At 42.2% G+C, this 26656-nt stretch overlaps 1 protein-coding gene across 50 annotated transcripts in view; it reads left to right on the top strand.

Annotated features, from left to right (window-relative positions):
* ANK2 (ankyrin 2) overlaps positions 1-26656 on the top strand; it is a 576252-nt gene that overhangs the window by 495008 nt on the left and 54588 nt on the right. For 13 of the 50 annotated variants that reach the window (XM_039913760.1, XM_039913763.1, XM_039913759.1 and 10 more), the window contains 6 exons: positions 7925-7997; positions 15689-15833; positions 17883-17894; positions 20222-20324; positions 22814-22917; positions 25633-25668. In XM_039913760.1, the coding sequence (XP_039769694.1) occupies positions 7925-7997; positions 15689-15833; positions 17883-17894; positions 20222-20324; positions 22814-22917; positions 25633-25668 (473 nt within the window). The remainder of the gene's footprint in view (positions 1-7924; positions 7998-15688; positions 15834-17882; positions 17895-20221; positions 20325-22813; positions 22918-25632; positions 25669-26656) is intronic. The other 37 variants (XM_039913780.1, XM_039913796.1, XM_039913791.1 and 34 more) reach the window with 5 other exon arrangements.

The following is a 26656-nucleotide window of genomic DNA, read 5'->3' as shown; positions in this document are numbered from 1 at the left end:
TGGAAGTGCTAATGAAGGAGCCAGTAAGTCAAATACCGGTAAATCTAATTTATCTGAAATGGATTGAGACTAAGCCTTTCGACTTTAATGGGATCTGAGGAGAGGCAGATCTCAAGGTAAGTTGGACTCTGGAGTGGATGGAGGGCTCTGAGTTGAGGGTCTGGGAAGTTCTCGTTGACCCCGTCTTCTCAGCCTGAGGGTCGGATGCAGCTGTGGATGGATGACAGAAGAAGCAGAGAGCAGAGGCGGTGCGCTCGGAGTCTCAGAGATGGTATTCCCAGGGAAGCCAAGAAATAATGTTCCAGCCAAATGAGTTTCATCTGTAAAACTGCCCGAAGACTCACCTACAGGCAAGAGTGTCATTAGATAGTATTTACAATTTAATTCCAAATGACATAGTCCCTGCCTCCTAGTATTTACAGTCTAAGGTGAAGACAGCAGAGACTCAGCTTAATTTACAGGAAAGGAAAGCAAATAGGAATAATCCTGATGCTGTCTCATCCCACAGATGTAAAGTCTGGAGATACGTCATGCACCATTTGCGACCGTATCCCACGAGCCATCAGTTCCATCTCCATAGTAACGTCCAATTACCGCTAGTAAACCAATTCCCTCTCTTCCCGCTCCCCCCCCTACGGCCTCTCTGAATGTGCTCTGTTCTGTTTCAAGTGGTTTTCCTCCCTGCCTACAGCCCCCAAACTTGGTCCTTCCCACTCCTGTCTCTCCCGTGCTCCATCTTGTCTCCCCCACCCCAATAATAATAATCATCATAACAATAAATGATTCTGGTACTTGTTAAGCCCTTATTATGTGCCAAGCACTGTTGTAAGTGCTGAGATAGTTACCCATTATTCAAGAAGGCTATATGGGGCTAACACTCATTCCCATTTTACAGATGAGGTAACTGAGGCCACAGAAGTTGAATGACTTGCCCAAGGTCATATAGCAGAGAAGTGGCAGAGCTGGAGTTAGAACCCATGACCTTCTGGCTCCCAGGCCTGTGCTCTATCCATTATGCCATGCTGCTTCTCTACTTACTTTCCTTACTTTCATTTATAACAACTAGTATTTGCTAAGCGCTTACTTTGTGACCGGCACTGTACCGAGCTTCGGGGGAAGATACAAGATAATCAGATTGGCCACAGTACCTGTCCCACATGGGGCTCACAGTCATAATCCCCATTATACTGACGAGGAAACTGAGTCACGGAGAGATGAAGTCCAAGGTCACCCAACAGACAGATGTCGGAGCGGAATTAGAACCCTGGTCCTCTGACTCCCAGGCTGGTGCTCTTTCCACCAGGCCACACTGCTTTCTCTCACCACTCTCTCAGCTCTGATCTACCCAGAGTTTCCTGCCCTCTAGGCTCCCTAGGGCCACTCTGCCGGCTATCTTCAAAGTCTTATTGAAGGCGCATCTCCTCCAAGAGGCCTTCCCTGTCTAAGCTCTCCTTTCCTCTTCTCCCACTCCCTCCTATAGCACCCTGATGTGCTCCCTTAATTTACCCCCCACCCTCCAGTCCCATAGCACTCACATCCATATCTGTCATTTATTTATTTTAATATCTGTGTCCCCCTCTAGACTGTAAGCTCATTATGGGCAGGGAGCGTGTATGATATATAGTATTCTCTCCACTCAGAATACCAGCCTGAGTGGAGGCACGGAGTTTGGAATTAACCAGTGTCTGCAAACAGCCTCAGCAGCTTAATAAAGCACTTAATAAATACGTTTGACTGTAAGATTGTTGTGGGCAAACAACATGTCTGTTTTATTGTTATATTGAACTCTTCCAAGCGCTTAATAGAGCGCTCAGTAAATACGTTTGACTGACTGGATCCCCCTTGGGCCTCGGTGGTTGCTCCCAGAACCCTGGTTACACTAAGAATTCCAGCCTTTTGTGCAGCTGGCCGAGATTTTCTCACTGTCCACTCCCATTCATTCATTCAGTCGTATTTATTGAGAATTTACAGTGTGGACTGGACTAAGCCCTGGGGAGAGGATGATATAACAATAGAGGCACATCACCACCCTCAGAGGCCCACCACCGGCAGCTGGGAGTGTCTGGGAATGACGCTGCTCTCTGCATCTGTGGTGATGGGAGTAGTCTGTCCACCAGAGAGACGCTGGGGAGAGGTAGCTGGGCTCCGGCTTCTGGAAATAATGGGAGCCGGTCAGAGAGAAAAGAGTCAAAGAAACCTCCTTGGGGTGGAGGAGTTGGGGTGCACCCAGAGTGATGTAGGTATGGGGCCAAGCAGGCGTGGAGGCCCCGTGGCCCAGGAGAAGCAGTGTGACCTAGTGGAAGGATCACGGGCCTGGGTTCTAATTCCAGCCCCGCCACGTGCCTGCCGTGTGACCTCGGGCAAGTCGCTTCACTTCTCTGTGCCTCCGTTACCTCATCTGTAAAATGGAGATTAAATCCTACTCCTTCCTACTTAAACTGTGCACCCCATGTGGGACAGGGATTGTGTCCAACCTGATTTATATCTACCCTAGTGCTGAGAACGGTTCTTGGCACATAGTAAGTGCTTAACAAGTGCCATAATGATTGCTCTTAGCTCCACAGCAGCCCGAGGGGAGGCACGGGGTCTGGAATTAACCAGCGTCTGCAAACAGCCTCGGCAGCCCCAGGTCCAGGAGCCACCTCGGAGGACTGAATAATTACAATAACAATAATAATAATGGTAATGGTTAAGCTCTGACTGCATGCCAAGCACTGCATTAAGCACTGGGTAGATAGAAGATAATCAGGTCGGACATAGTTCCTGTCCCTCATGGGGCTCACAGTCTAAGTATGCGGAGAAAGGGCACTGAATCTCCATTTTATGAATGAGGAAACTGAGGCACAGAGACGTTAAGTAGCATGGCCTAGTGGAAAGACCACAGGCCTGAGAGTCAGAGGACGCGGATTCTAATACTGGCTCGACGCTTTACAAGTATCATTTTAAAAAAAAAGTTAAGCAAAGGTCACACAGCAGGATTAGAACCCAGATCTTCTGACTCCCAAGCCCTTGCTCTTTCTGTAAGGCCCGTTTGCTCACTATATTTTACGAAGGATTTTTTTTCCAAAGACAGGTTCTCTCCACAGAATGACATAACGGCTTGTGATCAGCTTGTAGGCTATGGAACGTAACTATCCACTTCTCTTATTGTTCTCAATACCCCCATATCGGTATTGCCACGCATAAATCTTTGAATTGCATGGTACGTAGAAAGGTAGATGGAATCCAAGAAGACAGTATAATTTAGCCAAAAATTGGGGCACTAGGACTATATAGTGGCCCTTTCTGAGTTGTTCTCTTCCTTGCATATCTGAAGTTAATGGTCAGTGGTCAGTGCACTTGACTTTCACCCTCAGCCCCACAACATATATGCACATATTTGTAATTTATTCATGTTGATGTCCCTATCCCCTTCTATACTGTAAACTCCTTGTGGTAAGGAACATGTGTAAAATTCTGATATATTGTGGTTGGTCAGTCAGCTGTATTTATCGAGTTGTATTAATTGTATTTATTAAGTGCTTGGGATGGTAGAGTGTAGCGATGGAACAGACACATTCCCAGCCCACAGCGAACTGACAGTCTAGAGGACTGGTACTAATCTAGCACTCTCCCAAGCGCTTAGTGCTCAGCACAAAGTAAGCCTTCAATAAATCCCATAGATTGATATTACATACTGTGTGCTCCTATTTAAATTTAAAAATTACAGTCTTTGTTTTTTAATGGTATTTGTTAAGCGCTTACTCTGTGCCAGGCACTGTACTAAGCTCTGGGGCAGATATGAGCTAATCAGGTTGGACACAGTCCCATCCCACATGGGGCTTAATGGCCTTTCTTCTTGCTACAGGACCGAATGACTGGAATTTAAAAAAAAATCCCAGTCCCTTATATCAACAAAAGCTTCTCTGGTCACGGTGAATTCAGCTACGTTGGTCTTTTGGAGGTGTGGGATAGTTCTAGTTCGAAAGCCTGATTTCAAAGGATTCTATGCTTCCGTCTTCCGTAGTACTTTTAAAGATTGTCAAATGAAGTAGGAGCTCCCAACTAGTAATGAAATAGCAACTGTAGAGGCATCATGGCCTAGTGGAAAAAACATGGGCCGGGGAGCCAGAAGGACCTGGGTTCCAATCCTAGCTCCTCTGTCTGTCTGTTGTGTGATCTTGGACAAGTCACTTAACTTCTCTGTGCATCAGTTACCTCTTCCGTAAAATGGAGATTCATTCATTCAGTAGTATTTATTGAGCACTTACCATGTGCAGAACACTGTACTAAGCACTTGGAATGTACAGTTCGGCAACAGAAAGAGACAATCCCCGCCCAATGACGGGCTCACACCATGTGGATTGTATCCAAACCGATTAGCTTTATTTACCCCAAGTCGTAATACAGTGCCCGACACATAGTAAGCGCGGATACCATTTAAAATGTCACTACCGCTGGCGAAATGTATCATTATGCCCAGGTGTGGCTGAGGGATTGACGGAGACACTGTCCAAACCTTTGAAACAAGTGGCCACAGATATTGTTAATTGCTGATGTAACTGCTGAGTTTGGTTCTTTTTTCAATTCATCTTCAAAGTCATGATCTTCCTGAAGCAGAGTACAAAACAATAGAGTTAGTAGGGAACATGTTCCCTGCTGACAAGAAGCTTATCCGGAAAACCGATGATTCTTTTAGACTCCTTTAGAAGACGCTTTTGAAAAATTGGGGGAAGAGTGTTTTTATTTTGTAAATATCTTACAGAAATGGTATTCTGTAAAATATTGACACTTCACTGCTATCTAATTCAGGAAACATGATGGCCTAATGAAAACAGCATAGGTCTGGAAGTCAGAGGACCTGGGTTCTAATTCCAGCTCCACCACGTCTCTGCTGTGCAACCTTAGGCAAGTCACTTAACTTCTCTGTGCCTGCTACCTCAGCAGTAAAATGGGGATTAAGATTGTGAACCCCATGTGGGACATGGATCGTATCCAGCCTGATTATCTTGTATCTACCCCGGTGCTTAGTACATGGCTCAGTGGAAAGAGCCCGGGCTTGGGAGTCAGAGGTCATGGGTTCGAATCCCAGTTCTGCCACTTGTCAGCTGGGTGACTGTGGGCGAGTCACTTGACTTGTCTGGGCCTCAGTGACCTCATCTGTAAAATGGGGATTAAGACTGTGAGCCTCATGTGGGACAACCTGATGACCCTGTATCTCCCCCAGTGCTTAGAACAGTGCTCTGCACCTAGTAAGCGCTTAACAAATGCCAACATTATTGTTATTACAGTGCTTGGCACATAGTTTCCACTTAATAAATACCATTGAAACACACAAAAAAGGATATGCATGATATTTTCTGCCTAAGCACCTAAGTGCAGTTTCTCTTTTCCAGTTGAAATAGTTTCACATTGTTCTTAGCTTTATTTCCAAGAGCTTAGCCATTTTAATAAATTCCATATGTCCCACACAGCTTTTCAAGTCTCTTTAGTAGACGTTACCTAATTCATTTCAGGACTGCCCAAAAAACACTCATCCAAGATTTTCTCAGTCTACTATCTATACTATCAATAGTATTTGTGCTGAGGGTCTTAAGACACAAGAGCAGGCAGGAGGAGGCCAGCAAACTGGGTAATCCCCTTCTCTTTCTTTTTTTTCTTTGACGTCCATTTGCTTCCTCTGGCTTAGCCCAGGGAAGGGTGAGCTTCTGAGGGAAATGGAGTTGTCTTACCTCACACCTCCTGGCTAACATGGAGAGGAAGTGCGAAATTCTGCCCGCACTGAATCGTGTATGGACTCCACGTATTCTAATTTTACATTTTCTTTTCCTCTCCCTCCCTGCAAGTGAATCCCTTCTAAGAGCTCATACATTGAGTATCAGAAATGAGGTTCTCACTCAGCGGTAGCCCATCACACATGAGGCAGGAAGAGGATTGTTAGCAGGGTAAGCTGTTTTGTTTTTAACATCTCCTGACTCTGGCCTGACCTGGAAGACGGGCCTTCTGGGGAGACTTCGCTTGCTCTAGGATTCCTGGCTGGTATGGTGTAGAGTCTGGGCTTTGATCCTTATTTGATTTTCAGTTTTTTTCCATCTCTCCCCTTCATACTCTGTAAGGGTCATTTCAGTATCATTTCCCTTCTGATTGGAGCACTGAGTGACACTGTCGACAGTTATAGCTCAGAAAGTGTGAAGCGTTGTGGTGCATGGTCTTATAGGTGTGAAGGCGTGTTCACAGCCTCGGGTCTATGGAAGGGAAGTTCGTGGAGGGAGGTGCTAGGTGTCCCTTTCTGAGGTGAGATCTTCCCTGGATGGACCGGGAGCTGTTGCGGGTGGTTTCATAGTCTGGCAGTTTTTGGGGAGAGTTCTCCCTGACTTGTCCAAAGGCTGGAATAATATTGTGGTGATGCCATGCTTGGTCCCGAAACAGTCACCCTTGATTTTCCTGCTCTGGACTATCTGATTGAACGAAGCAGCGAGAAGCAGCATGGCCCAGTGGATAAATCAAGTAACTGGGAGTCAGAAAGACCTTTGTTCTAATCCTGGCTCCATCACCTGTCTGCTGTGTGACCTTGGGCAAGTCATATGACTTCTCTGTGCTTCAGGTACCTCCTCTGTAAAATGATGATTAAGACTGTGAGCCCTATGTGGGACAGGGATAGTGTCCAACTTGAGTTACTCGTATCAACCCCCATGCTTAGTGAAGTGCCTGGCACGTAGTAAGTGCTTAATATATAACATCAAAAGGACAACTGAATTTTTTTGTCGTGATTCTTTGGCTTTTCATTTCTCATTTTCGCAAGAGAGAGGAAAAGGCTCCTCACACTCTAAGCCACTTGGAGGATGATACTCCAAGACGATTTATGAAATGGCTGAGGGCACAGTGGTGAGGTCTCAGAGATAGTCTGTTCCATGAGCTCACGGGACTCCACCCGCTCTCCCTACCAGCTATCTGGTAATGCATGCTGCCGGACCTAGAGGGACTGGGCGAGAGGGTGCGGAGGGTTCGGCGCAACCCAGCGATCTACATACTAGCACATGTCCTGCTGGCAAAAGGACATAACTCTCCCCTCTCGACCATTGGTGTGAGTGCAATAATAATAATAATTATGGTATCTGTTAAGCGCTTACTATATGAGCACTGTTCTAAGCACTGGGCTAGATACAAGATAATCGGATTGGACACAGGCTCAATCCCCATTTTCCAGATAAGGTAACTGAGGCCCAGAGAAGTGAAGTGACTTATAATAATGTTGGTATTTGTTAAGCGCTTACTATGTGCAGAGCACTGTTCTAAGTGTTGGGGGAGATGCAGGGTCATCAGCTTGTCCCACGTGAGGCTCACAGTCTTCATCCCCATTTTCTAGATGAGGGAACTGAGGTCCAGAGAAGTGAAGTGACTTGCCCACAGTCACACAGCTGACGAGTGGCAGATCTGGGATTCGAACCCATGACCTCTGACTCCCAAGCCCGGGCTCTTGCCACTGAGCCACGCTGCTTGCCCAAGGTCACACAGCAGATACGTGGCAGAGCTGGGATTAGAACCCTTGTGACCTTAGTCTGAATCGCAAGGGGCTAGAAGAAGTGCAGTGAGGTGTTTTCATGGATGAAAAGTTAAAGAGAATCTCCACGGAGTGCCCACCCCCATGAATCTCGTCTCACTGTCACCAGCCTTGTCACTGAACTGGTGAACAACTCTATATTTCTGCCATGGAATGTTCTCTCAAATGAGATTTTAACGAACAACCAATTTTTCATCCTAGTTTTGCCCGAGAAAATTATTCCCTTTGTAGCCGAAAGAGTCAGAAGTTAACTGGAAAAGAATACGCTGGAAATGCGTGCATGAAAGAAGATTGAGTTAAGACATGCCTTTCTATTAGGGCATTGCTGTTGCCTTCTGTGCTTCTGCAGCTTTCGAATGAGTGTTGTTGATTCTGTCTCTACAGACCGTGACCGAAAAACACAAGCTGAATGTTCCTGAGACGATGACGGAAGTTCTTGATGTTTCTGATGAGGAAGGTGAGCGAATTCATTTATTCTTTTTCCATTTTGCTTTCCTATCTTGGTGATCCTGGTGTTAGAGATTTATATGTTGAGGATCTTGCAGTCTGGAGGTACTAGGTATAGTGATGTTATACTGACCAAAACAACATACAGACCTTTAAAAATTGTTTTGATGATGATGGAGAAAGGTCAGAAAATCCTGAACATCACGATTGAAGAGCGCCAAATGGCTCAATCGGTGGAAGGTCTTTTGTCAGCTGGAGACAACAGATCTGTATCAGGATATGGAAAAAGTAATGCAGTGATACAGATAGCACAGTTTCAAAATCTGTTCCCCGTATTTGGTGAGAAACCATGAATAACACTGTATGAAATCAATTAATCTAATCAGTTAAAATTGTTTTGAGCAGTGAAGATTGTCTGGGGGATACACTGAAACTGTTATCTGAAAATAGCTGTGGATCGTCTATTGGGTACATAAGGAAAAAGCAGAGATGTTTAAGAAGGTGTAACTGGGGTGAAATGCAAAGGACTCCACCTTCTTTATTCTTACAAGTGTTTTATTTCCATTCTGAGTGGAAGGTGTCCAGTATTCTAGAAATAATAATTTATAGGGGGCCACAATGCACTACCTAGAGTTTTAATTCCATTTTAGGATTTTTTTTTAGATTGAGTTCACTGTTTTTAATTATTCATAAATGATTTTTAAAAATGTAATTGACCATACTTCCTAAGGGTGCATTCCAGGAGTGGCAAATATTTGAATCTATGACAGTAAAGAAGAATTGAATTGGTTTGCCAAATAACCAGTGAAGTTGTTCTTTAAATCATTACATATTTCATATGTTTCCCAGTTCTCATTGACTGGAAGCTGTCAGTTATTTTTTTCTCTAGCAAAATGCAGCATGTCTTTCCAAAGCAATGCATGAAGAATTTCATTTTATATCGCTTGAGATCATCTTTCTCATCTTCACTTGTATGTTATGCAGCCTTTAAACTGTCTGGTGAACCCCCATTTACAGCAGGAGATGCACTTAGTGATTCAGGTACCCTTAGTAAAAATTCTTGGAGTGAAAACGTTTTCTTTGCTTTACATTCTTTTTTGGTAGATGTGATTTGCAGTGTTTAGATCTGCGTGCCTAACACATTTATTTTTTAAAGAGCATGTGGGTGGAGGTGAGTGTGTGCTGGAATGCATTGAGTTTACTTGCGTAGATGTTGAAGGCAGTAAATTAATCACTTGACAGCAATTATTTGGATGATTTAGCTTGAATAATCCTTTTTTTGATCATTTTGCTATTAACACTCCCCCTTCACCAACAGCAGCCGAGTGAATTCCGCAAAAAATAAGTGTACGGCTCTTGTTTGTAGTGAGTTGGAGAGTCAGTGAAGAAAGCATTGATGTTAACATGACTCTCGGGCAGCAATTTATTAAATAATGGTCCAAATCAGTGGGCTTCACAGCACTTTGCTTGTGGCATCATTACTGTAGCCAGGAGCATTTCAGATGACGAGGAAACATATTTTGGATTGGTGAAGAGGAGTTTAAAGTAGGAATTTAAAGTTACTCCATCTGACCCAGGGGTATCTATAGCAAAAGAGAAGCAGCGTGGCTCAGTGGAAAGAGCCCGGGCTTGGGAGTCAGGGGTCGTGGGTCCTAATCCCGACTCCGCCGCTTGCCAGCTGTGTGACTTTGGGCAAGTCACTTAACCTCTCTGTGCCTCCGTTACCTCATCTGTAAAATGGGGATTAAAACTGTGAGCCCCACATGGGCCAACCTGATCACCTTGTATCCCCCCAGTGCTTAGAACAGTGCTTTGCACATAGTAAGTGCTTAACAAATACCACCATCATCATTATTATTATTATTAAAATGGCAGAGCAGGTAATTAGTAATGACAGTAAAATAATTATGATTAGAACTAGGCTAGGGGATTGGACAGGTTGCAGGTAAGGTGCTGCTGAGGTGAAAGAATGAATGGGTAAATAAAAAACCACCTCCATGCTGATGCCTGGGTTAAGCCTTGATCATGATAAATCAGAGAAGGCACTTTGGAGGAGATACTATTTTTGTAGGACTTTGAAGAGGGGGAGAGTGGTGTTCTGTCGGATATAAAGAGGGAAGGAATTCCAGGGGTGCCATGATTCCTAAGAACACCCTACCCCACCACCCTTATTTCCTCTCTTTACTTTCCCTCTCCCCCACACTCACTTTGGGGAAAGAACAGATGGGGGATAAAGAGGGGCATGCCCTACCGGAGAGACGTAGAGTGTTCGCAGTTTGCATGAGCAGTTCCTTCAAGTGCCCAGAGCAAAGCGGTCCGGTGGGCCAGATAAATAGATTTTCTGGAGGGGATGGGATGAATGGTCTGCGGGTGCAGGGTGGATACGGTTCAGAAGTTACCGAGGGTGAGCATCAGAAGAAGCCACAATGACAGCTTACTTCTGGCTCGCTGTGAGCCTTGAATATGCCCTGCGCTCCATTGTATCATTGGGCCAAGGTTTTATGTATTTATATTAATGGCGGGCTCCCTCTCTAGACTGCAAGCTGGTTGTGGGCGGGGAATGTCTCGGTAATATTGTATTTGTATTCTCCCAAGTGCTTAGTACAGTGCCCTGCATATAGCAAGTGCTCAATAAATATGGTTGATTGACTGATATCCCTAAATCAGGTTATTAGAACATTGGAAGTGGCAGGAAACTGGAGTCTGTTCAGGATAGAAAATGGCTTTTAATATTTTGCTTGCTAGTTGACTATTATAGGGATAATGAAAAATCATTACCCAGTTTTTCGTAAGAGGGATTCAGTTGAATAGCCTAAGAAGTTGGAAAAAAGTGCCATCTTGAGGACTCTAAGGATGAGAACTTTTTATGCCTAGAATCTTAGGGCAATAGATTTGGGTCCGTTAACCAATATCCCACTCTATTTCTAATACTTTGTCATGCTTTGAACACTCTGGTTTTAAATGTCTGCAAAGGGTCTTCCAACTTGTGTGGGCACATTGCATGATTTAAATGTTTGAACATTCCATGTCATTCATGTGCCAAAACAGCTGATTTTGGTCTTCTTGTCAATTAATATACCATCTTGTAAATAGCCACAAATTGGCAGAAGATGAATCATATTCAAAAAACAATAAACCCAATCTCCAGTATCATTACTGATTCTCAATAAACAGCACTTATGGTGGCTGTGCTTCTAGACTGTCAGTGAGAAAAATCCTTTATTTAATTCAGAGAGTGCAATCAGATCTACAATGGTACAATATTTCCTGAAAAAAAGCTTTAAAAATTCATCTAGAACTATCCTTGACTGATGCTTTGTACATCCTCCAAACCATTTCTTCTGTCATGGTCGCGCTGTACCTAGACAGACGTGTGTTGTGGGAAGAACATTTCTTATTTCCTCAACAGACGTCTATCCAAAATGAGTATTGAAAACACCCATTATAGTAGAACTGGGGGTTCTTGGCCACGTTATGCATATAGAAGAGTTTTGTAAAATTGTGCTGCTGTTTCAGTCATTAATCAATAAGTGGTGTTTATTGAGCACTCACTATGTACAGAGCACTGTACTAAGTGCTTGCGAGAGTACAGTGCAACAGAGTTAACAGATGCGTTCCTTGCTCACAATGAGCTTCCAGTCATTAGTTGGGAAGATGATGATGAACAGGTCGTAGTGTGATCGGTGGACCTGGAGCTCAGGATTTTGCATAAACTTCCTTAGCAAATTTATTAATATGTTTCCTCCTTATCTTTATAGTACCAAGGAGAAGGAGGAAAAGTGTAATTTCATTGTCTGTTTTCAAAGCCAGATTAAAGTATATGACACCTCCTGACAAGTGTATGTGGAGAACCTGAATCACTTTGTCTACCGGCTTTTTTTTTCCCCACATTGTCTAGAACTCATTTGAATCCGGGTTGAATTTAAATGTATTTCAATTTGAAAAGTCCCTAGATTTTATGTCTTTTTACCACGACTCTTTGGGCTCCAGTATCTTCAGTGACGAGTCAGAGTGTAAATAAGAGTGCCGGTAGAGTGAGACTTCAACTCTTTCTATGATGAAAGCATGCTTTTATGCAAGTCAAAGGACAAAACAGCCCGATGAAACCAACAAAATAAACGTGAAATTCAAGATTTTATAAAAAGTATTTATGATTAATCCATCGATTTTTCTGCACGCTTGAAGTGGGCCTATTTGAAATGTCTAGCTCATAAAACCTTAGTTTTATGGCATATATGCCACTTATTTACTAAAAATCTACATTCCTTTTTAAAATTTACAGAGAAGATGCTTGTACAAGCCTTTCAACATTTCTAGCAACCAAATGAAGGCAGAAGAAGTGCTGTAATTGAAAACACAAGTTGCTAAGAGACAGCGATCAAGAGCTGGGTTAATAACAAGTCGTTATTTGACTCAGTGGTGTACGTGTTGACTGTTTTTCTCAGGTCAAAATGTCTAATCACCCACTTTTCAAGGAAAACCACAGGCATTTGCATTAAATATATATAATTCAAAGGCAAACGCGAAGCTCTTGCAAACTCCCCTGTGCCCCGTGGATAAGTATCATTTTGTAGCCTCCCACTGCATAGCTACTCTTTGAATCACATCAGCTCTCGAAAATCCTCCTTCAGGATTATACTATTAGCACTACTGTTGGAAATCAAGAATTAGCCTGTTAGAAAAGGCTTGAGGATTTTCACGTAAATCTGCAGCATTAAAAAGCAGATCAAAAAACAGTAATAATTCAAGGTGGTATTTTACTGTGTGGCTGGATCATGCATTTTGTTGTAAGAGTATATTTTCTCAGTTGATTCAGTTTGGCAAAAAGATTCCCCATGTGCTTAGCACAGTGTTCTGCGTGCAGTTAATGCTCAATAAATACCACTGATTGATTAATCAGACCCTGAAATTCTCACTGGAAACCACCAGATACAACAGATGTAGCCAGGGCTTCCCTATGCCCAGTTTCCCTGATTCAATCCCCTAATTTTTGCTGTAACTCAGAGTCTTGATCCGTATCATGAAAATGTGGCTCCTAATAACAGTTCTGTGATTTTTCACCAGGGGACTTGCCAAACATCCAGATCTTCCATAATGAGGGTTTTCACTGTTCACCTTGGATAGAACATGGTTAGAGCACTAGAGAACCCTCTTCTGACAACAGATCTACCAACTCTGTCCTATTGTTCTTTCTCAAGTCCTTAGTATAGTGCTGTGCGCATATTAAGTGCTCCATAAATTCGACTGATCAGTTGACCGTACACATCTGGCTGGCTAGAATATGACATGATGTCAGAAGAGATGGTTGTGTGTCAAAGAACCAGAGAGAATATTTTGATTATATTAGTATTATTATTGGTTTATTGTGAGGATTCCCAGGAACACACCCCCCCAGATACTCAAAACTGATAATAATCTTGCGGAATCTATCGCATCAGTTTCTTGAAGGGTGTCTTGCTACCCTATATGCCTCCCTACTTTCCCTGCTTGGCTTCTACCTTGACTGTGACCGAAACTAAAAATATGTTTGTTCCACTGACTGCTATGTTGCATATTCAATTTATTTTACATTTTTTCTCCTCTTCCAGTTTCAGGTCCCTGTATGACCTTTCAGAAGCCATCAGGAACCTCTGTGATTTTATTTCTTTATGGCCGCTTTTCAGGATTCCCTTAGAGTGTCAAATTTTTCTCTACCAGTTTTGCTCTGAATTACCAATGCGTTGAACAAAACTAGGTCATCCCCACCCTTCCAGTATTCCACAACACCTCATCCTAATATGTTTTCTATCTTTTATCCTCTTCCAACTATGCATGTACTAATACAGTAATTTTAAAATGCTTTCTACATGCCAAGCACTGAGCTGTGTGCAGGGGTAGATGCAAAATAACCAGGTAGGATACAGTCTGTGTCCCACATGGGGCTCACCACCTAATAGGGAAGGAGAATAGTTACTGAATCCCCATTTTACAGATGAGGAGACTGATGCCCAGAGAAGTTAAGTGACTTGTACAAGGTCACACAGCGGGCAAGTGGCAGAGATGGAATTAGTACCCAGGTACTCTAACTCCAAGGCCCATATTTTTTCCATTAGGTCAAGCTAAATTATTACTGGCATTTAGTAAGTACTTAGAATGTGTAAAGCACTGTACTAAGTGCTGCAGGATTTGTAAGGAAATCAACAAAGCCTGTTCTTGCCCTATTAAAGGCTCTCCAACTAAGAGGAGAAGAACGGAGACATAAACGAATAAGAATGGCATTTATACAAAGAAAACAAGTTAAAATTCAATGTTTAAGAATAGCACTAGCCAGATATGCCGACCCAACAGACTTGGAGGATAACAATCACCATAGAGTTGTAGAAATGGGCAAGATGAGGCTCAAACCTCAGTGTTCGGGGGGAGGGGGGAGATTACCATGCCAACGGGTGGACAGTGGTAGCAAGCTTCTGCCCAAGTTCCACTTTGAACTTGCTCTTCTGGCCCATAGACTTTGTCGTTCAATTCCCAAGTTCACCAATCCCATCCTATTGTGTGAGCACTTAATAATAATTATTGTGGTATTTTTTAAGCACTTTATATCAAGCTCTGTACTAAGCAGTGGAATAGATACAAGTTTGTCAAATACAAGGTAATTGGGTTGGATACAGTCCCTGTCCCACATTGATTCACAGACCTAATCCCCATTTTACAGATGAGGTAGCTGAGGCCCAGAGAAGTGAAGTGACTTGCTTAAGGTCACACAGCAGACAGGTGGCAGAGACAGGATTAGAGAACCCAGGTCTTGCTGATTCCCAGGCCCGTACTCTATCCACTAGGCCACTTTGCTTCTCCAATGAGAATTTATGCAGATGAATTTCATCTTCATTTTTACATTGACAGTATGATCAAAATGATTAAAGCTCCCTCACCTCTGTCATGATGAGAGTGTTCACTAGGCATTTTTGGCTAGAATGTCATCAGGGAATGACTACGCAGCAAGGCCAGGCCAGCCTGTTTGATACAGCACAGCACTGTGGTGGAAGAAGCAATTTATGGACATGCATGTGGTTTCGGGCACAGTGTTGCTAATGGGCGAGTCTTTCTGAGGAGGAGGTTTGCCCACATTATAGGAATACTGGGTGAACCCATATTTGATAAACTACCTGAATAACTGATTTTAGTATTTGCAAATGGTACAGAATACAGGCTGGACCTATGTGAGTTACTGGTTTCATGCTATACTATATTCTGTCTAAAGTTTCACCACTTCTTCACCAACTCCCACTTAGAGAATGGGTTAAAGGCAGGGTGGATATCCGACCCCCGTCAATCCATCAGGAAAATGTATCCAGTTAATTGAAGAGTCTCACCCGTAATTGTGTTCACAGATTTATTTGCTGATAAAAGATTTGAGTCCCATTGTTGAGATTCAGATGATCAAGAAGTAGAGAAGGAAGAAAACATCAGATTTAAGGAAAAATCCAGCTGAGAATTTTTTCTCTCTTTCGCAGATGGTGAAAGTTAGATGTTTACGTGGCTCTCTCGCTCTGATTGCTTCCAATATATTTCTGTCTATAGGCATGAATTGATTGTGCCAACGTGTGCCGTGGATTTTTTGGATAGAAATCGCCTTTCACTCCTTTCGTGATCAACTAGGTGCCCACAGTTGATTTATTACCCAGGGAATAAAATGTCTTCAAGTCTTTGCCTTCCAATTTCTAGGCGATGACACGATGACAGGAGATGGAGGTGAATATCTAAGGCCCGAAGATCTGAAAGAGCTAGGAGATGACTCCCTACCCAGCAGCCATTTCCTGGATGGTATGAACTACCTGAGGTACAGCTTAGAGGGAGGAAGATCTGACAGGTATTTTATCTAATATGGAATTGCTTCCCATGTTTCTTTTGTGCATTGCCAGTTGTTTACTTTATGCCCTCCCTCTTCATTTTAAACATCTTAAATCTGACCTAAATGTCCTTTGACTTTTGTAGCAGTAATCGTATTTAATAAGCTGTGAGAGGCAGTGTGGCATAATGGCTAGCGCACAGGCCGGGGAGTCAGAAGAACCTGGGTTTTATTCCCGGCTTCAGCACTTGCCTGCTGTGTGACCCTGGGCAAGTCACTTAATTTCTCTGTGCCCCAGTTAGCTCATCTGTAAAGTCTGTTAAGACTGTGAGGATTAAGCCTTTGTCCAACCTGATTAGCTTGTATCTACCCCGGCACTTAGTACTGGGACACAGTAAGTGCTTAACAAATACCATAGGATAAGTAAAATGAAATAAGCGTTTACTATGTGCAGAGCATGGAACTAAATGCTGGGGAAAAATACTCAGGACGGAATTAGAAACAAAGTCCTGCTCCTTTTGGCACATGATTTGATTGATTTTGGCGCAGTCTGCCTCACTTTATACATGCTTTTGTCAAGGTTTCTCATTTTTCTGGAATTTTTTCTTGTAAAATTTCTGGTGTCTAGACTTCTAGGTTTGCTCCTGTATTGTCTGGCACCATCTTGAGGTTTCTTGACTCTGCTCCAATTTCAGAGAGTCTGATAGAACTATCCCTGAGCCTCAGGGGAACTCACAGACTCAGCTTAATTCTCAGAAAGGGTAGCCATGGGCAGTCTCTCCAGACCTGTTCCACAGTTGTTTTTTCCCTAATGATGTGATTGCCATAACTTTTCATCTTAGAAGTATTTTTGAACAATGACATTACCTTGAACAGTTTGTGAGTTATTAATGTGTTGGATGAGCCAAATAAAATTTAAATCCATGCTACTATTCAGGGCATATGGTCTAGTTGCCATTTTGCCTAATCAAAGTGTCCATTAGAAGCAAGTTTCCAGTTAAAAGTTCAAAGATGGGTGGTAGTTTAATGTCATGCTCAGAAGCTCTTAATACAGTGCTCTGCAAACAGTAAGCACTCAATACGATTGAATGAGCGAATTCTCAGATTTACAGCTTAGGAGTTGATATTTCTGGAAGGAATGTTCATACTGTGTTTCCATCGTTATTCAACCTAGCCCTGCTTACCAATAGTCCAGCGACTTTATTTGTTCTGGATGTTTAATAGCATCCATTTTCTGAATAAAAGCACTCAGAATTTAAGCATTTGTATTTCTTTTGATTATCCTCTGGAATCATATCCCACATTGTTTACCTGAATTCTGACCTTTGGATTTTTCTAGGCATCTTTCCAAAGTCACCTTTGCATATGGATTTGTACTTTTTCGGCACCCCACTCTCAGCCCCAGAGCACTTACGTACACATCTGAAATTCATTTTAATGTCTTTTCCCCCCTGTAGATTGTAAGCGCTTTGTGGACAGGAAACGTATCTACCAAATCTGGTATACTGCACTCTCCCAAGTGGTTAGTACAGTGCTCTGCAGACATTAAACACTCAATAAATGCCACTGATTCATTGATACTGACAAAGAAGTGTTTGGGTTTAGCTTCTGTGGACTAGGTACCAGCCTTTTGTCGATTATTCTAAACAACTCCAAATCTTCTACTGGGTAAAACTCTTAACTTCAGCCTCTTTTCTAAAAAGGAAGATTTTTACTTTGTTGACTGACTTTTCATTCTGAAGTATTCACATAACATTGGGTTCAGTCTTTGAGCATCTGTAAAATGGAAATGATTGGTTTGACAGATTGGTGCTAATTGAGCACACGACAGCATATTAGATAAAGAAGATATAAGAAATGAAAACTGTGTCTCATCCCAACCCCATTCTTTCATTTCTACAACACTGGTGCGTCATGGAAACCAGCGTGGGAATTTAGAATGTCATGTCCATAGCATTTTTTTGTTACTCTTTCTTTAGGTGACTTTTTCAAGTTTTTTTTTTTAATAATCATATCTCCTTTTCATTACTTCTTTCTTCCCTCCATTCCTCTTTGAATGCTCTCAATTAGCCCTGTGCCCGGGTAGGTACTAACTCAGCATGAAAACATTGTTTTCCTGGATGTGTTTATGTGACTCCACTGCTCATTCCTTTGCAGGTGTGCCTGTCAGTTTGTGTGGCATGTGCTGGGAGAGACTGTACCTAATAATCATTCTCTGGACCATGGACTGAGAGTCAATTTTTTTAAGCTTTCCACTTGGACTTACACTCTTACAAACAAAAGCTCTATGTAATGTCCTTGTGTAAATGGGACAGCTAATGAACTGAATAGTCCTCATCCACAATAAAGTCTCCATAAATTGCTCCTTTCTTTAAAGTTCGTGAGCATGGAGTGAAATGTGAACATTTTATTCGAGGAGTGGTTCTTTTAAATTACATGGGAATTTTGTCTTAACCAAATCTATCTACTCTCAGTTTCTCTCCAAGCAACAACTTCATTGCCTTAGTATTCAATGTTTTGAAGATAATGAGTCAGTAGAAAGTGGTGTTTTGAATATAGTGAGACAGTAGAAAGTGGACGAATCCCTTTCTTTTAAGGGGGTTCTGATCATTAACTCAGAAAGAAAAGTTTATAGAAACATATGACTCATGAATCATTTGGCTCCCAACCTTTAAGTTTTAAAATATCTGGAGTTATTAAAATATTGTTGGTTTGCCAAGTATTGTGGTGAAAATAATTAGATTTTTAACCAAAAAGAAACTTTTGGCATAATGACTACCCGGCTGACCATTATCAGTCCAACATTTTATGGATTTTGCTAGTTTTGAAGTCTTCGAACAAACAGTATCAGTCTCTTGAATGGCATAGCAGATCTCCTTTGAAAGCAGTGCATGGCTCTATGAATTTGTTCTTAAGCTATGGAGTATTAAGACAAAGAAAGGATAGTCATGAAGATGGTCTCTGCTTCTGAGCCTAAAGTTTTAGGAAAGGATAAATGTTAAGACCCAGCCACGTTATTTTTGATGTTTATGTACCTTTAGAAAAGAAATTAAAATGTTCTTTTAACCTGACTAGTGGAACGTCTGCAAATTCTATTAAGAAGCAGATTAATTGGGAATTTTGTCTGTAAATCCTACATCTTAATTTTTAAAAAAGCACCCATGGATTATGATGATAAACAATAAAACATTTTCCTTTGTAAAGACTGTGGAGCCTTGCATGAGATTTAAATGAAGTATCACACATATGAAAACATGGAATACAGTTCTATTTCCTAAATAAAATATGATTGTCTGATCTGTAGAAATAGAATGTAATTTGGGCACTTCAAAAGTGAGATCCATAATCCATGGCTTTGCAATTTAGAGCATATAGTCAATTAAAACCAATTGACATTTGACAGCCAAACCCCATTTTCAGTTTTTTTTTTAGTTGTTTTATATTTTGCTTTCGTTTGGCAGCTGTGCCTGAGTTCATGTACACCCCTGGACTTTGTTGCTTCCGCAGCTTGCTTGGTTGGTGGGTGGCTTACACCCTGATTTTGACCAGAGGAACTCAATTTCAGTAGGCAGCATACCGTGGACCATGTTTCACCTCAGTGTTTACCTTCCAGAGGATAATATATATTTCAAGCCATTCCTAGTTTAAAGAAGGAGAAGGGATCACTTTTATATATATTTGTAATTTATTTTAATGTCTGTTTCCCCGTCTAGACCCCAAAGCTTACTGTAGGCAGGGAATGTATCTACCAACTCTATTGTAGTGTACTCTTCCCAGTGCTTAGTACAGTGCTCTGCACACAGTAAATGCTCATATTTGTTCGTTTGGAGGAACGAGAGATTGAGGGAGGGAGGGAAAAAAATGAGAGAGCTGAAGAGTGTGAAAGAAGGAGATGGGAGGGAGAGAGAGAACAAAAGAAAGAACTTGAGAGAATTGGCAAAGGATTTTTTCTTTATTTTTGACTTTCTCACCGGGTAGTTTGGTCTGTTTATTTTCTTGGTAGTAGCCTTTAAATTGTTCTGAGACGAACATCTAACTCCCCTTTAAAATAATTTACACGACAATGATTTCCTCTTCCTGTTTCTGTAGGGGAGTGACTAAACCACAGAGTTGCCAGTTTTTACAACAGAAAGTAAATCAGATTAGGAGGATTCAGGTTTAAATTTCTGCTTTCCAGTGTGCCCTCACTGTTGAATGTGAGACACTAGTCAAAAGGCAGAGTGGTTTAGCTCTGCACCAGAATGTTAATGTAACTTAGAGCTGAAAGGTTTTCTCCTTCCCACTATCGCTTTATGCTCCCTGGAAGCTGTGTTGTCGGCTAATACTGCGCTTTTTTCGCTCTCCTGCATGGCCCACCATCTCATCCGCACACCACCACAACTGCCGCTGACCTATTGCCAACCGACCAGCCTTCGGTCCTTCAGTTCAGACAGGTCCCACACCCTGAGCCACGCCTCCTTCCTGAGAGAGAGTGCCATGATCGAGGACACGGTGATGATCCCGAGCAACCAGGTAGGTGCCTCCAGGGCTCGGAAGTCCCTTCTGTTACACGTCGTTTGTCGGCAGAAATGTAATAATAATAATAATAATTGCATTGTGTTAAGTGCTTACTATGTGACAGGCACTGTACAAAGCGCTGGGGTGGATCCAAGCAGATTGGGTTGGACAAAGTCCCTGTTCTACATGGGATGTTCAGTCTCAATCCCCATTTTACCCGGGAGCTAACTGAGGCCCAGAGAAGTGAAGCAACTTGCCCAAGGTCATAAAGCAGACAAGTGGCAGATCTGGAATTAGAGCCATGACCTTCTGACTCCTAGAGCCTGCTCTATCCACTATGCCGTGCTGCTTTCCCAATAGTAATTGTGGTTTTTATAAAGTGATTACTATGTATCAGGCACTGTACTAAGTGCTGGGGCAGATACAAGCTAATTGGGTTGGACAGAGTCCCTGTCCCACATTGGGCTCGCAGTCTTAATCCCCGTTTTACAGATGAGCTGAGGCAAAGAGAAGTGAAGTGACTGGTCGAAGGTCACACAGCAGACAAGTGGCAGAGTTAAGATTAGAACCTGGGTCCTTCTGACTCCCAGCACTATTGGTAGCTGAAGACAGTGTCTTGTTTTATCAAGGGGCAGAAAATCCAGGGAGAACCACCGGAAAGTTAAATGTGTCCACTTGGGTTCTTGGGAAAGAATTTCCACTTGAACTGGGAGAGATGGGGATTATCAATGGGCTTCAATTAATGGGATACAGTATTAGTGACTGATAATCATAGGCACCAAATTTTCACTGTGCGTGTTGGGGCACAAAGGGAGGAAGGAGCTGTAGAGGGGATAGAGACTGGGAGGGGGTTGGCTTCAAAGAGGTACAGATGAGAAAGCCCCCATTTTTTTTTATCTTTTCTGCCCCTAAGGTAAGGCTTTGATTCGGCTCCATAAAACTGTGAGGACAATTACCCCTCTCACCTCCAAGGAATCAAAACAAAATGAAAGTGGTTTGAGCTGGAGTATGAGTGATTTAGGGTAGTCAGAAAGAAAAATGCCATATCTAGGGTCTTTGATATTTTAATTATCATCGAAGGCAAGGTAGTGTCTTCATCTCTAGAAATCTTTAGTGATAAAGCTGCCCAGCCATCTAAATGGGATGGCTATTGGTCGTATCACTTGGTCAATTAATAGTATTTATTGACCACTTAGTGTTTGCAGGGCACTGTACTAAGCGCTTGGAAAAGGATATTACAATAGAGTTGTTAGATCCAATCCCTACCCACATGGAGCTTACAATCTAGAGGGGGAGACAGACATTAAAATAAATTCCAGCTAGGGGAAATGGCAAACTATAAGGATATGCACGTAAGCATTGTGGGACTGGAGGTGGGTTGAGTATCAAGTGCTTAAGGAGTTCAGATCCAAGTACATAGGTGACACAGAAGGGAGAGCTTAGTCAGAAAATGCCTCTTTGAGGAGGTGTGATTTTAGTAGGGCTTTGAAGGTGGGGAGAGTGGTGGTCTGTCTGATCTGAAGATGATGGGAGGTCTAAGCCGGAGGGAAGACCCGGGGAAGGGGTTGGCAGTGAGATTGAGCTACAGTGAGCAGGTTGGTGTGGAAGGATCAAAGTGTGCAGGTTGGGTTACAGTAGGAGATCAGCAAGTTGAGGCAGGAGGGGGGATAGCTGATTGAGCACCTTAAAGCTCATGGTAAGTAGATTCTGTTCGATGCCAAGGTGGATGGGAGACCATTTTTTTTGTTTTTAGAAAGATGATTCAGGCAGCAGACTAAAGTATGGACTGCTGAGGGGAGAGAAAAGAAGCTGGCAGGTTAGAGAGGTGGCCGCTTCAGTAGTCAAGGAGAGATAGGATAAGTGCTAAACATTCCAGCCCTAAGATTCTATCCTAAGGGCCACTCATATGACAGTAGAGGAGGGGACAGATAGAGGGGAAGTTGAGAGTCACAACATAAGCAGCAGAAATTGGGGCTACAGATCTGACTCAGAGGACTGTCTTAGGAGGGGAAGAAGTCCCAGCCATGAGGTACTTAACTCTGCCTTGCCTTGCCGGTCTCCCATGTCAACTCGGAAGGAGTCTAATGCAACTAGTTTCTCTTCAGATGGTTGGAACTGGGGGATGGATGGGGGTGAGAGGTAACTGTTTAGAAAAACATTGCCCCCCTCTAGACTGTAAGCTCATTGTGGGCAAGGAATCTGCCTACCAACTCTGTTACACTGTACAATCCCAAGTACTTAGTACAGTGCTCTGCAGACAGTAAATGCTCAGTAAATATGATTGGCCCACCAATATCCTGCCCGTGTGACTACAAAAGGGTTATTTCTTGAATTGGACATCCATATTTTAAAATATGCTTTAGGCCAAAGGTAGGTGGTAACCTGAAAGCATTTTCTAAGGATTCATTAGTGAATTTTTCCGGGCTTAAATTAGTTCCTATTTCTTGGATTTTGAAAGAGACAGTAGATTTTTTATTAAATGCAGGACTCTATCACATACCTAGGTATCATCTCTGGCCAAAGAAGCAGAAAGGAATTCCTATCGCCTGAGCTGGGGCACTGAAAATTTGGACAACGTAGCTCTTTCTTCCAGTCCCATTCATTCAGGGTAAGTAACTCGATACTGGCGATCCAGGCCAAGAAGTAAGAGAAAAGAAGGTGAAATTAACTTTCCTCCCAAGTGGCTTCAGCTAATGCTTAACTTGGTCTTGAAACTGAGAATTTCAAGTCCCCCAGACTGCGTGTGTCTTTCAGGACCTGAGGAAGGTTTACTGAGCAGTATTAACACTGAAAAGGTGGGCACTGATGCTAATTGTGCGTTTTCATTAATGAGTGGAGGAGGTGAATCGAATGGTGGGGAAAGGGTGACGGGGAACCCGGCTTTAAGTCTTTGGAACTTCAGTTTTCCTTCCTGAATAGAGAGAGAGAGACTGTCTTGGCCTAGAGGCTGCGTTCTGGACATTTGCCCAGGAAGGCAAATGTCTCTGTCTCTCTTTGCTCCCATGCCTAGTTGCAGCCTCCACCTATTGGCAGAGTTGCAAATGGGGACCCTGGCTTTTCGGCACCACCAGCAGTGATCCCACGGTCGGCATAACGGGTGTCAGGGGTAGTCACCATTGACCACACATCCACCCCCGTGGGGTGTAGCTGCTGCAGGCTTGCAGTTGCCTGGGGACTTCCGCCCATGTGCCCACTCGCAAGGAAGCCCTGATGGTTTGCCCTTTCAAAGCTGCCAAGATTGTGGTGAATGAGAAAGTGGGTCTCACTGAAAACAGGGGCATTCACAAAGAGCGTTTGACGCATGATTTCACAGATGATTTGTTAAAGCGGCATCTTAGAATAGCTAAAGGGAAGGTGAGTAGCCATTGGTTGTGAGTAACCATTAGATTCAAAAGTTTCCTTCTTCAGTTCACTTTAAAAAAGAAACTTTTCTGTGTGAGTCAGGGCACATTTATCTTCCTCTCATCCAAAATTGACTTGAGCCGGTAAGTGGAGATAATCTTTTACTCTAAAAACACCGAGCGGATAAATGCAAGATAGGAAACAGTGGTATGGGCAGAACAGAAAAAAAACACACCACCCTATAATCTTCTTAGCTGAACACAGTGCTATAAACAGATCCTTCCTTTACGAATGACCATATTCCAATCTGCCTTATGGTGAATTATTCAGAAGTGAATTTCATGGGTCAGTTATTCAGAAGTGAATTTCATGGGTCAGAGGTTTTGTTTATGTTGTAAAATTTTATTTTGTAACTTAATTTTGCCCGATGGAGGTCTTATTTCTAAAAGACCAAGATGAGAAGCCGTATGCCCTGGTGGAGTATGCAGCCAAGAAATACGGCACTAGATCTAATGGGCATTCTCCAAAATACATGGCATAATTGGGTCGATGCAGGTTTAACTCTCACTTCAATGCGGTTTTCTTCATGGTGGTGAAAAGCAATTCCTTCTCTAGAATAAAGTTACTTTTAGAATTTTCAAATGATTGTCAAGATTTATAAGCACAGCATTAGCCAATAAGGTGTGGTTAGGGAATTATGGTCTCTGCAAATGTAAGCCCTAAAATTATCCAAGTAGAATCAGAGATCTAATTTTTTTTATCATCACAGTTGATAGTAGGCATGTATACGAAGAGTTTTAAAAGCACATTAATAAAAGTTTCCCTTCAATTCCCTCTAGTCTGAGTTACGGCAACATTACATTCAAAAGTGGGCTTTAATAATAAATCATAAGCCCATCTGGGGGTTTTGGGATCAACGGCACTCAAACACATACCAGTATTCTCATAATTTTTTTAAAAAATTTATATTTGTGGATGTGGCTCCGCAGAATGAAGAAATGAAATGAAATGCTTCTATTTCCAAAATTTCCATAGAGCGTCTCCACACCAAAATTTTGGTTAGTTCACCGTCCTCCTCTTCCTTACCCTTCCCCGACGAGACAAACTATTGGAAAGTCCTCCCGACACTGACAAATGAGAGTTATCTTCCTGGCAGGCCAATGAGATCGGATCATCAGTGAGTGTAAAGTGGAATTAGGAAATACTTTTGAATTTCCAAGACTAGTTTTGGGGAAAGGCAAAAAACTGATAAAATGAGCAGCTAGTATATCCTGAAGTCCTTAAGAAGTTCATTTTTAAGCACTTATTTTTCATCAGTATTATTAAGTCTTAAACCTCAAAATAAATTTATCTTAAAAGTTTTAAAAAGATGGTGTTGAGTATGCACTGTTATGTTTTGCCTAATGGTTTGTACTGTGGGATATTCAGAATAAAAGTAAAAAGATTAAAACCGGGAAATAAAATTTAAGACTATTGAAAAGGAAAGCAGAATTCATGGAGGACTTGAATGAGAAAATATTAGAGGATGGAAACACTCCTTTGTGTCTTTAGGGGCATTTTGTGTGCTTTTGTGCTAACCCAAAGAGCAAAACTGCATCCTTACTGCTTGGAAGCTATGGCAAAAGTGTTAATAAAACAAATTAAATTAGCAAAAACAAAAATGGATTTGCAGTTGCAGGGCAGTTTGAATTGCATGAACTTCCTCTCATTTATGACTTCCTTGACTATGCAAGGGCAGCCCAGACAATCTACAACTTATACCTAAAAGAGATCCAAAGCTCTGGGCTACAGTGAGGTTTTCTATATCCTTAGCATTTACAGAACCATTTATAACCCCGTTTATGTCTATCTTTTGTCTATACACACTGTGAGTATATGTATCTATCTCTCTGTATATTTCAGTTGGAATTCTCTTCCGATTTCCTCTTTTATATTTCACTTTATCCATTCCTCCTCTGCTAAAGTATCTATTTTGTTGCAGCCGCACCTCTCCATGTCTTGATCGTGACAACAGCAGGTGAACTTCTGCATAATTCCTCCTCTGTACATGCTGCCTTTCTTTCCCCCTTTCATCACCTCCTTTTCTATTCACCTCTCCTCAGGATGCTTTAGTGGAGATTCTTGCCCCAAAGAGAGAGATTAGTGTGGGCCAACTCCTTGTTCTCTATTACTCAGGTGGCTCTTTTTGATCTAATTGGCTATGGGATGGGATGATAGCAGAGACAAAACGAGGACCTATTGTGATACGTCAGCTTAGTTATGTGCCAAAATTTCCCAGCCCCTTTAGTCGAGTACAGAGGTATCTATAGCTGAAGGCATGTTCTCTACAGAGGTGATGGCAATTTGCTGGGTGATTTAAACACTCTGAAAAGGTTGTGGTTTTAAGCAGCAGTTAGTAGTCACTGTGTTCCAACTGAAACAAAGAAATCATTCTCCTTAACACTTTTGCTTCCATGCTTTGTGGGTTAAATGAAATGAACCCCTTTGTGTTATTTAGAAAATTGCACTTGATATTTACTTGTTACCATTCTAAAAAACATTGATCCATTATTCCATGTTAATTGGGGGTTTTCATTTGAAAGGTAACCTTAAAGTTTTTAGGTAACCTGGCAGAGCCCAATCTGTTCAATTATTTGGACTCTAATAAACTCCCACCTCCAACCCACCTTCCTACCCTGCTCTATCATTCCCTTCTAATGAACATTTTATTTCAGTATGTTATGCAAACTTAAAATGGCAACCAAAGTTTGCCAAGTGGCAGTGAATGTTTCTTGCTCTCTGTGATGTCTATTTGCAATGGATCTGGTTTTTAGGTTGCTTTGCCATAATCTGTGCCAACCCACTAGATCAGGAAGTTTGTGTGGGGAAAGAGAAATAATTCAGGGTTTTGGGGGGCTTTTGGGAAATCAGATTTAATCGGGAGTCCTCAATTCCATAGTTAAGAATCACTGAAGCACCCTGATGAAAATGTGTTTTTCCTATTCTTTCACCCAATGACTAACTGA

The sequence above is a fragment of the Ornithorhynchus anatinus genome, chromosome 12 (genome assembly GCF_004115215.2).
Source record: "Ornithorhynchus anatinus isolate Pmale09 chromosome 12, mOrnAna1.pri.v4, whole genome shotgun sequence".
NCBI classification, from domain to species: domain Eukaryota; kingdom Metazoa; phylum Chordata; class Mammalia; order Monotremata; family Ornithorhynchidae; genus Ornithorhynchus; species Ornithorhynchus anatinus.
Note: the sequence above shows the minus strand (reverse complement) of the source record. Positions and strands in the feature narration are given on the sequence as shown.